Consider the following 11,978-nt stretch of genomic DNA (forward strand, 5'->3'; position numbering starts at 1 on the left):
TTATCACAATGCATTCCTTGCAATTATGATTAAAAAAAAAACAGTGTGGAAAAAAATCCTCACATCCTGTTGGGTAAACAGCTTTCACAGCAAAAAGTCAGAGACCCACAAACACGAAAGCTGCTCCAAATTAAAACTGACTCTAGTTGCATCCATTAGTTATCATACTACTAAAGAGGACAGAGTAATTGGATTCAACCATATTTTCAAATTTATTACTTTTAATTGATGCTCTGTGGGAATTAAAATCAGAAAAACTAGCTCAAACAGGAAAAGCAACAATCTCACTACTGCAAACTTTTGTGTTTGTCAAACAACCCAACTGATTTTAGAAGTACGACAAAAAATAATCACGTCATAACAAGAAATGATATGATGATAATCCATTCCTGATGTGCACATAAAATGAACGTAGTTTTTGTAAATACATTTGCAACCATTTGATGCAGCCAGGTAAATTAAGTACGCGACACAAACTGATTCAATTATTTTAAAAAATATATTTTTTTATTTGATAGAAAGTAGTTTCTGTCAAATAAAAATTAGTAATTTCTGCAGTAATCGGTAAAAAAGAGTTTCTGGTGTTTATCAGACACGTTTTCCAAATTTAATGAGGTAAAATTAAAATGACTTAAAATAAAATACAGTTTGGTTATTTAATCTTTGTTTTTCCTCATCAGACGTCTGACCTCCGGTGCGATGTAGTCCGGGGTGCCGCAGAAGGTGCGTGTCGACATCCCTTCATACATGTTCTCTTTGCACATGCCAAAGTCCGCTATCTTGATGTGGCCTTCGCAGTCCAGCATCACATTGTCCAACTTCAGATCCCTGCAGCACAAACAGCTTTGTGAGAATTCAAATCACTCTCCAGGTTATACCCTCATCTTTTTACTTTCTTTCTCTTGCTGCCTTTCCTTTAAAGTCTTGTTCTTCTATATTCTCTCAAGCTACGATTAATGTAAGAGGTCCTTTAATTCAGTCTGAATAACCACAGATGCATGAAACACCCAGAAACCCACCTGTATATGATTCCCTTTCGATGCAAGAAAAACAAGCCGACTGCTATCTCGGCTGCATAAAACCTGCAAAATAATAATGCAAATTGTAACAGACATTTTAGCACATATACTGATAAACTTAATATGCTAAGAAAGCAGGTCAGCTGAATCTAATAAAGAAGCAGGTATCAATGTTTATCAGCAAAATTCTGTGAATTTAGCGAGACATTGGGAGCAATTACAGAAGATCTTTTTTTTTTTCTATTTCTTTGTTTAAATTGTGCATACACATACAAAGAAATAATGAGGGTTTCAATGTTTGAGCTTAACTGCACAGCACCAGTCTGAGGTGTTGACATTACACACTGAAGCTGCCTGTAGAATAATACCTCCATTTTCAAACCATGTGCATATTTCAGAGCGAGGCCTTACACTGCCTGAGGCTCCTTAAACTTTCCCATACGCTGGATATGATACATGAGATCCCCTCCGTTAATGTATTCCATCACAAAGTAGAGTCGGTCCTGCAATAAAAACAGCAGGTTATTTTCCAGAGTGCAGACGGACAGATGCACAGTAGATAATGTCACCTAAGCTTAAGAAATATGTCATATCCTCCTTGTAAAGCAACATTTCATGACTGCAGTTTTTATTTAAAAAGCTTAGAGTGAGGCTGCGTCTGCACAGACGTCACTACTTTTTCGCTCTCAATTTTCCCTGCAGGGATGCTGAGCAAAGAAATTGGCATCCCTGAATTGTTAGCACAAATACAAAAGTAATAATAACAGTTACAGTCAGAGGAAGTGAAATTGCTTTGGAAGAACAATGGGTCCCCTTTAAGTAAGGAGCTTTTTTTTTGTCTGTATGAACAAGCCGTCAGTGCAGGAAGTGGGCATTATTAACTATGACGACAGCAGAAGACTGAAGAGTTTTTTTTTGTTTTGTACCCACCACAGTCTGAAAGCAAGAGTGCAGCTGAGTGAGGAAGGGGGGTTTGTCTCTTAGCGCCAACACCCTCTTCTCCACCATCGTACATTCGACGTCGTCATCCTGGATCACGACGTCTTTCTTTAGGATCTTTATGGCGTACAGCTCCTCTGTTGATTTCATCTCTGCCAACATTACCTGCATTTGACAAAGACGCCACACTCGAGAGGATTAAGAAAAACGCTAAACTTTATTCAAAGTGTTGCTGTTGCTTCTTAAACGAAACGCATAAAGTCGCACCTTTCCGAAGCTGCCTTTTCCCAGCAGAGCCAGAAAGTTGAAGTCGCTGAGCCGGACCCGGTCCATGTTACCTGAGGGCAGACTGAACCGCCGGTGGTCTGTTGGTGTGATCACTTTCTTACCGTGGCCCAGCTTGGCTTTCTGTCATGTACAATGAACACACAAAATAATTTCCATGAAGTTCCCTAACATGTGGATGCTTTAGTCGAATACATTATCATTTTCCAGAAGAAATAAGACGATAACTCTGAGTTTCCACATTTTTGTGCGTGACAAACAGTCGGTGCAGGACGCATGCATATCAACGATTAAGTCCGATCAAGTTGCTACACAGCTGTCCATTTGGGATGGAAACTATACTTAAATTTATTCAGCAGCTAAAAAAAGTTTCATGATCTGGTAAGATTATTATTTTTAAAACTACATTAAACAAAATTTTGACTGAAATAAATTAACTGAAAATCATACAAAAACTTTATAGCTACAAATGAATAAAACGTATTACAGTTATTGACATTTCCATTAAACCATGAAATAATTAATAAAATACAAACTCATACACAGAACTTACTTACAAAATCTAATGATCAAAAGTATTGTTTTCAAAATAGGCCTGTTTGTGGACAAAAATATGAGCCTAAAATTATTTTTCTTGCAAATTGCCTTTGCATTATTGGGAAACAACCCCACTTACTTCTCCTGCAAATCATACTTTACCTCCAATATTGTCGCATTATGCCCACATTTCATCTTGTGTCATTGTCATAAGCATTGACCTTAATATTTAAAATGTCCCACTTCTAAACTTTCTAGCTCTCCTTCCTTCCTTCCTTTTGTTTGTGTTTTCCACCTCATTAGAAATGTGGAAACCTCTTCAAAACTGCATATTTAGGATGACTGTTCAGATGACTTATTGTTTAAATATGAATAAGAGCAGGCACTTTTTTGCATTATGAAATCAAAAATACTAAAACAAATCTCTCAAATAAAAAAGCTTTAAAGGATCCGTACCCAAACATTTTGCATTAGAAATCTTTGTCATTGTTTGAATGTTCAGTAAAATGTCTGTTGCTTAATTCACAAGATGTATTTCCATTTCAGTTTTGCTCATTATTGTCTGTCTTTAGCTTCCTGTTATTACTCATTATTACCCCATCATATTTGAGACCCCAAATAATCTCTTTTGAAACGCAACAGAAAAATGCATGGACTTTTTTTTTTCCAAATACAAAAACTGGACAACTTTTAACACAACTAACATCTATAGTTTTACTTCAAGCAATTACTTCAGCAGTTTCATTTCACCAGATGCAGTGCAGCCAAACATGAGTCTTATAAGAAATATAACAGTGCCACTGTGTGGAAACATCAGGCACACACACACGCGCGCAATCCCACACACATATACTGCACACACAACAGAGGATAAGAGGCTGTGAGTATCCAGTCAAACAGTTAGAGTAATTAGTGTATTTCCATGCTTTATGTTCACACAGCCTTCTATAGTCGTGCTCGGACTAGTAGAAGGCTGACGGTCATCACCCAGTGAGGAGTGGAAGTGAAGCCCTGCTGGCCAGCGGCAGCATTGGAAGGTAAAGAAAATGCCCCAAAACCAGACGGCAGCAAGCTTCACAAATTTACTAACAACAATGCTGTTGGTTTATGTGCGTTTGATAAGCAGCCTGTGTGTATTAAGAGCTAAAACTGTGAAGCTATTAGAAAGACTGTATTTAGGATGGGATCTATTTTGATTTTAAATTTATTTTTTTATAGTCTGAGCCTGTTTTCTTTATGGTACTTGAATAAAATTTTTTCTGGTCCTTCAAATCTGACCTAAAGGCCAAATGTTATTTTGGAGCCATATCTGAAAGCTGAAAGCTCGGGTTGCTATTGCGTTGATCTCAGACTTCCAAAACGCTATCACCATTTCCAAATGTTGTTTTTTTTAAACATATTTCTAAGTATTAAACCCAAGCACAAGGTAAAGTTGTTAAAAAAAAATGAAATGCGCCCTTTCAGCTAACACATATGGAACATTTTAACCTTGAGGAAATAGCTTTAAAAAAAAGTACAACTATCTTTTGTCAAATGTGGTACAAATATAAACTTTTGCTTTCAAGAAGACTCTCCTAGAGACATAATTTCTCTACATAAGAGCTCTGGATTGTTTATTTCATTAAAGTTTAATGGCACTAGGTAGTTTTCTATGTAGTGGATTAATCTGTGACAAGAATAAAAAAACAAAAACAAAATGGGAACAAGTGTATTATGCAGAAGGCCATTGTTAGTAAATCAGATTAATTTGTGGAGTCCCAGCAGAGATCCACAAACAATCCCAGTTCAGCAAGTGAATAAGTGAGATGTAAGCCAGAAAACATAAGAGAAACAGAAGAAGCAGGCAGGGGAGCTACCTTGAGATAGTGGATATTTAACTGGCAGGCCTAGAAAAGAGAAGAAACTCACTCATTAGTGGGCTCAGCAATTTAACACAGTGTGCAAACCTGGCTGACACATGTGGGCAAAAACATGAAGAGTGATAACTCTGACGACCGTTTATCTGTGAACTCGAAAAGACAAAAAAAACAAAAAAAACAAAAGATCAAAACCACGACTGGAAAATATTAAAGCATAAAAAGAAAAACATCTTTTGCATCCCGCCCTAGTTTCCATGGCAACCAGCGGTTGTGCGAAGACGTCAGCGACAGAGAAAAAGCCAAGGTCGGTGGGTTCGTACAGTATGAAGAAAAGAGCGAAATTAAAACTCAGTTCCTCGGGGAGTGCAGTGAGGAGAAGACACTTACTCTCACTATTAAACCCTCGGTGCCCTCACACACACACACACAAACACACACACACACACACACACACACACTTATAGATGCACACAGTTTGTCTTTCTGTCTTCACAAGGACTTTGCATTGATTTCCATTGACTTTTAGCCTAAACCTCGCTTCTTACCATAAACCTAACCTAAACTTCATTATAACCTCACCCATAATACAAAGCAGCACTTTTTCCTAATGTGGGAATTACAATGTATCAAATACGAGGCCACAAATACACACTAAAAACTGGAGTTTATTAAAGCTACCCTCTTTCTTATAAAAGTCCCAACCAGTTTTGCACTTGTCAGAACAGAATACATCTATGTGTCCATCTATGGAGAGGTTGTGAGTTTAATTAAGGTTGCATGTCGAACCTCACTGACATCTGCAATTAACAAAGCAACCACTAGGGAGCAATAACTTGGCTGCAGTTTGTGTCCTTAGATTTGATAAGATCTGCAAGTGTGTTTCTATTGACAAATAAATAAATAAAAAATCATGGGAACAAGGCAGGAAAACAACTTTACAGCAAACATCAAGTCAATATAATAACTTGTGGTTTTCATCTGTCGAGAAGAAATGAAAAGAGCGATTACAGGAAAGCAGAAGGAGGGTCTCCTAATGTTGTGGGTAGCGTTACGAACAAAGCATGGGAACTGGGTCAAACCTGCAAAAGCATTATGAGGAATGATTCTGGCTCCTAGAGAAGGAGCCACTTTAGTATTGTCTAGACATTTTTAGTTTTCTATGTCTTTGTAATCTGTGTGTCCAAGCATGCAGAGCCTGCCACATTTAATGCTGCCCTCCAGGTGCAAAACCTCAGAGCAGAAAAAAAAACACAACTTATAACTTCAGAAAATGTTTTCAGAGCTAACAGAACTGTTCAGAACAGTTTCCAGATCATTTCAATTGATAATTATGAAAAGCAACAATAATGTGCTTATTTAGGTCATGCATTAACCCACAGCCGTAAAGTTGTTGACTGTATTGAACAAAACTGAGTCTGGCTTTCAATTTGTCATCTTTCTCTTCCTGGAACCGGCTCTTGTCTGATCGTGTTTCTCCATCCTCATCTACTTTGATTAAATTACCTGGTGAAGAATCAGCTAATCACATCTTAAGAAATGCAGAAAGATTTTACAACTCCACACTTTTTGCATCAATTTACTGCAAACAGTAAAAATACAAACCATCAGAGTCTATCAGATGATCAGATAAAAGTCCCAAGTCTTTTGGGAGAGAAATTAGCCCACAGTATCACTACTCCACAGCTGTACTTAGTGGGAATGAGATACTGTTTAAACGTGAGTCTTTCTCCAGCCTAAAGGCCACACACTGTAATGTAAGACTTGAGCCTTAGTATCACATCATAATTATTAAAATTATCAAAAGAAGGACTGCGAGGCTACATTTCATGCGGTCCGTCAAACTTACATCACCTCCCTCAATAAACAAAACAGCTCTGGACTTTTTTCAGGCTCGTTTACGTCATTTCTGTTATGCGTTTCCCATTTCTTTTTTTTTTGCTCACAAAGTGCGTTATATTCTGTCACACACTTTGTGTTGCCTTTACTGCATATGAAAAGTATTTATGGATAAAGATTACTGATTGGTTGATCATCAGGAATGGCAGTGCATTTGATTGAAAACAGAGGCCCTTGTGTTGTTGCATGAGCCACAGATGTGTGGGAACCGCAGCGATAATGGACGCTGTGAAGCTCCCCGATCACATCCCATTTTTATAATTGGACTGAATATTGTTTTATTCATTGTAATGTTGTGTTCGTCTGTGTAGTAGGGCAGGATTATGATCAGGATGAGTAATGATCACACAGGCACTCTTGACAGCCTTGTGACAAATGTTTCAAGCACCCAAAGTTCAGTAAATCACATCATCCTGCAGTGATAAACATGTTGTGCTGTTGCAATTTTTGTTTTTCTGTTATCGTCTTAGGAAAAGCCACAGCTCTATTTTAGCATCTGTTGACATCATTGTACCATAAACATATATGAAAATAACGTAAATGTATAGAATGACGCCTCTTGCTACGTGCAGGTTGAAGTGAAACTATAAAAATGTGAATATGATGAGGTCTCATCCAGACAGCCTGCAGTAATATTCAACATCGGTGCCAACATCAACTCTGCATTTGCAAAGAAAGGAAGAAGTTGAGGCATTTCTTGCAGGTCCTTTTCGTTCAAATGCAACATAAATCTGCAGAAGAAGTGACACTGCAATGAAAGTACATGAATAAAATAAAAACATCAAATGGATCATTTGAGTAACACCTTCTAGTCCAGATAATACTTTCAAGTTTATTTTAACCATTTTCATCTCCGTCTCTGTAACCGTAGACAAAAGAAAACGTGGGAACAGCATGAAGTGATAAAAAAGAAAAGGACGTTGTATGTTATAAGTCTATGGAACCAGCTATAAAAAAACATTTGTAAATATATATTTTTTTCCATTACAAGAAACAACAAGACTGCCTTGACTCTGCTGCCCACCTCAAACTTTTGTCGAAGCTCCAGATTGACGTCGTCTACTTGTGGAATGGGAACGTTGTAGTATTCTCCTTCCTCCTGGTTCAGCAGTTTGTACCTAAGAAAATAACAAAGCGCAAAGGTCATTTCTTTTGCATTGACGTTGCATAACTGAATACACTGTTATTTGCTAAATAGTCTTCTTTGGATTCTTCCCTCTATCCACCCACACACATATATAAGTCTTCATATTTCTGCGCTTTTTAATTAGAAGTACTTGATTTCTATTTTCTGCATGTTTTCAGGGCTGCACTCTCTTGCCAGCTTGACTCTGCTTCTTCTTTAATGTCTAATGAACTGTAATTTATAGCAAAGACTGCAGCCAAACACACAGACAGTAGTAGTTTCCAAGTTGGCTGGCAACATTTCACACGCTGGTATTCCCCCGATTTCCTTTTTGCAGCAGAAGTTGGTCAAAGCAAAGGAGGAATGCTAATGTGGTTTCAAACTGAGAAACAATGAGTACGACAGATCCACAGAGAGAAGCCATTGGCTCCAACAGGTGGTTTGTTTTGATAGCTGGACTTGACCGCAGATAACAGTGTTTGCATCTATTTCACTCACATTTACCAAATGTGTGCATGGCAGCAAAATCAGGGTACAAAAATGTCAGAGTTTATCAATCTGGAGGACCTGGAGTCAGATACGACCAAGTCTCTGGTCATGTTTGGCTAAATGTCAGAGTGGGATTCTGGTGCAGCAAAGGAGATCATCACTCTCTATGTTTTTTTTTTTTTTTATTAGTTTACTAAAGATTGCAGGAGCTGATTTGATCAATGTTGCATAAATCGCACAAATACTTGTTATTTCAGTAGCCTAAACATTAAGAGGTAGTGAGGAAGTGGCTGTTTGTTTTTGTGCATTTGCCCTAGAGGCTTTAGTGTATATATTATTTATATTACCAAGAATTTCTTTAAAAATATAAATGATGAACAAAATGTATACATCCTTAATTATTTGTCAGTGTAGTCGATATAAAATAAACCTTTACTTTGTGAAAAAAAGGAAATATTTTTCAACAGCAGTGAATAAGCGACACATTTTATAAATGGTTGTTGTACTTCGAACAATTGTCTACCTTTAAGAAGCTGGGCAAGCTCATAGAAATTCACTTTAAATCACGTTCGTCAGAGCAAGTATGAAACACCCACTGGTGGCCTTGAAGCATGCTGTGGCAGACAGTCTGATTCATACCCGAAAAGACGTGTGATCAGCAAATGATTATTATCAATAATTATCTGGGTGTCGTTATGATGCCACTTTATAAAAACAGACACAAATCTGTCTCTTCTACCGTTTTTTTCTTCATCCATTTTGCAAATGCCTCTAAAGGGTGCGGTATTGAAATGAAGATTGTTTGCAGCCCCAGATTTCCCAACACCAGATTGCTCATATGCACCACATTCCACAAATCACATACTGAAATTCACACCAGATTGCTACATTGAGCCGTTTCTCTTTGTCAGCTACAATCCCTGACAAAAATGATGCAACCACTGTCAGTGTCAAGTTTCATTTTTTACATCAGTTTTGCTTTTGCTCCGTAAAGCAGTCTGCTTTGACACCGATGAAACGCAAGGTTAGGATAATAACGAGAAAGCTGACCATCCACAGTGAGGAGCCTTGATGAGCTCAGACACGCCAAACGACATGGAGCCCATGAAGTCGTTCCGGGTGGTTCTGTCCCAGTCCCAAACCTCAATGGACAAACGTCGGTCCTTATCTGATGCTTTAAGCTTACTGCACAGAAAACACAACATGGAAAAACAGTTCGAACTGTTGGTTTACAAAAAAAAAAAAAAGAGAAAATTTACTCACAAAGTGAACGACTCGTTCCAGCAAGGATTGAGGGAGGAACGGATGGTCCTGGTCTTCTGTTTGGTCTCGTTCTTTGGGTCCGGGATGAGCTTGAGTTTGACATATGGGTCCGATAAACCGTTGGGATCCATGGGAATCAGGTTCCTGGCTTCACCCACTGGAAGGAATAATAAAAGAAAATGTCAAAGTGTTTGAAGCAGATTTACAGACAATATGACTAAATGAACAAAAAGCTCTAGAAGGTTTTTATGTCTATGGTAATTAGAAAGGAGCAGAGAGCTGCAGTACGAAAAACATGGCTTAATGACTTATCTGGTGATCAAATATGGCATGAGAAGGAAGGAGATGCTGGATCATTATTTACCTAAGGCAGATTATCTTGGTGTGACACTGAAACAAGGCGGACTCAAAGAAGAGTGGTGCAGTATGAAATATTTCTAGTTGCTCTGAAAGTTTTTCATTTCAACTTCGTCTTTGTTTTAATAACTGACTCAAAGTAAAAACGTACAAGCTGGGTATGACAGACTCTGTATTGCTAAGTAATTTCTCTGTGTAGATTCAATCAAAAGAGGCACATACGCTGATGACATGAGCTGTGAAGCAATGCATATGGTTAAAATTCCCTTAGCTAAGCGTGAAACAACACCGACAGCAGAGCAATCCCGGTGAGTGTAAAGAGCACGGGCTCATGTAAATGAGGAAAGCAGAAGGCAAAACATTATCTTAAAGAGTGCCTCACTTATCCTGTCACAACAGGAGAAGACAAAATTACACTCTAGCTAGAAAAAAAACAAGTGAAAAACAGAGAGATTTGTGCACCGAAGCTTTACAAGTTAAATAGAATCGTATACGTTGACATTCCATTGTCACAAATGGTGTAAAAGGAGCAGCGACCAACAAAAAGCCAAAAATAGTAGTAGGACGAGGAAACGAGAGGGAGTCGTCGCTCTTTGTGACTCTTCAACACCAACATCATGTTAATAAACAAACAAATGTCATTCTAGGAAAGTAATACAGAACAATATTACATAAAGAATCTAAGCAATCATAACCAGAAGAGAGAGGAGATTAAAAGCTTCAGCAAATCTAAGAGCTTAAAGTGAATCATCTCCATGTTCCTCAGCAGACATTCATGCATCACACCAAAATCAGGAATAAACAGGAATAAACAGACAAAATGCTTAGCGGTATGAATACAAGTGCAAGGAACTGTAAATGTGTGTCTGGATCAATTTCCTTTCTACAGAAGGAATAGTGATCTCTGCCGTCTGTGATCCTCCATCGAAAGAGTAGAAAGGCTGCAGACGGATTACGTTCACAAACAAGAGAGGCTTTGGAGGATCAGAGTGAGAAGCAGAAATAAACCAACATCTTTATCACGTGAATCGCACAATAAATGATTTGCAGTTTTATTTCTGGTTGTAATTTGCTGCGGCGCCGCTTTGTGTTTCCCCCCTGAAATGTGTCCTTTTAGATCAGCTGCATGTAAAATGAGTCTGCTTTAATTTACCTGCCCATAAATGAAAGTCTGCCCTCCTTTGAGCGAGGATCGTCAAAGCAGCATTTTTGGCTTGTAAATAGCAATGCGTTTTGCATGCAAATACCTGAAATTATACCGTGAATGAGGATGAAAGACATACATAAAATATATGTCCCCTTTATGTCTGAAGAAGTAATTCAAATTCTGGGAAATGCAGTTTAAATCTTTAATGCAGCACTTTACTGATTGATAAAAATAAGACAGAAGAAAAGATTCATGAGGTTAATTATTCAAAGGATCAATACGACATAATACATTTATTTCGCATGACAAAAAAAAGGTTAGTTTGCGGTGTTATAAGTCACCAAAAATCCCTTCAAAATGAATGCTTTATTAAAAACCACGAGGAAGCATACTTTAAATAATTATCCATAAGATTGTTTGTGGATATATTTGATGCTTCTTCGTGCTTCTGCAGGTTCACGCAGCAGAGGGCAGTGTAGGTCTCCCTGTATCAGTAAGACGTTTTCCCCAATATTTATGAATGTGGTGTTTTAATCCCACAGTTAGATACTTGTTTAAAGGTAATTCTCAACTCGTCACCTTTCCTTGTTCTCCCATCCCTCTCGCTCTCCTGAAACCCCACACACAAACACACACACACACACAAACACACACACGCACGCACGCACGCACGCACACACACACAGCGGAGTATGTTGAGCAGACGGAAAATCTCATCCCATGTTCTCTGAAGCCTTCCCTTCTGCTGGCTGTGGCGCCGTTCGCAAGCATCACTCACTTCCATGGCAACACCGGCATCAGACAAAACCAAAGAAACTTCTACAAGCCTGTAAAAACACTAATGAGGCAAACACACACACACACACACACACACACACACACACACACACACATGCACAGATGAGAATGGACGCTACGGTTTCTGTTCTCTGTGTGTGTTTATTCAAGAACAATTTCTTGTCTCCTTGATTCTGCCACTGCTTTTCTCTCTCTCTCACACACACCCCCCCCCCCCCCCCCCCCCCCCACACAACACAACCAACTCCCCAAAAACACAAAAA

The 11,978-nt window shown here is 38.4% G+C and overlaps 1 protein-coding gene across 4 annotated transcripts in view; it reads right to left on the reverse strand.

Annotated features, from left to right (window-relative positions):
• The window catches only part of prkcab (protein kinase C, alpha, b), a 110,503-nt gene that overhangs the window by 9,982 nt on the left and 88,543 nt on the right, over positions 1 to 11,978 (reverse strand). For 3 of the 4 annotated variants that reach the window (XM_015048221.1, XM_015048239.1, XM_015048249.1), the window contains 9 exons: positions 9,414 to 9,570; positions 9,201 to 9,335; positions 7,560 to 7,653; positions 4,637 to 4,666; positions 2,226 to 2,366; positions 1,950 to 2,123; positions 1,431 to 1,522; positions 1,020 to 1,082; positions 690 to 828 (listed from right to left, as the gene is read on the reverse strand). In XM_015048221.1, coding sequence (XP_014903707.1) covers positions 690 to 828; positions 1,020 to 1,082; positions 1,431 to 1,522; positions 1,950 to 2,123; positions 2,226 to 2,366; positions 4,637 to 4,666; positions 7,560 to 7,653; positions 9,201 to 9,335; positions 9,414 to 9,570 — 1,025 coding nt within the window. The remainder of the gene's footprint in view (positions 1 to 689; positions 829 to 1,019; positions 1,083 to 1,430; positions 1,523 to 1,949; positions 2,124 to 2,225; positions 2,367 to 4,636; positions 4,667 to 7,559; positions 7,654 to 9,200; positions 9,336 to 9,413; positions 9,571 to 11,978) is intronic. The other variant, XM_015048230.1, reaches the window with a different exon arrangement.

This window comes from Poecilia latipinna, unplaced genomic scaffold (genome assembly GCF_001443285.1).
Source record: "Poecilia latipinna isolate Pla-1442-1.1 unplaced genomic scaffold, P_latipinna-1.0 Scaffold42, whole genome shotgun sequence".
In the NCBI taxonomy this organism is placed as follows: domain Eukaryota; kingdom Metazoa; phylum Chordata; class Actinopteri; order Cyprinodontiformes; family Poeciliidae; genus Poecilia; species Poecilia latipinna.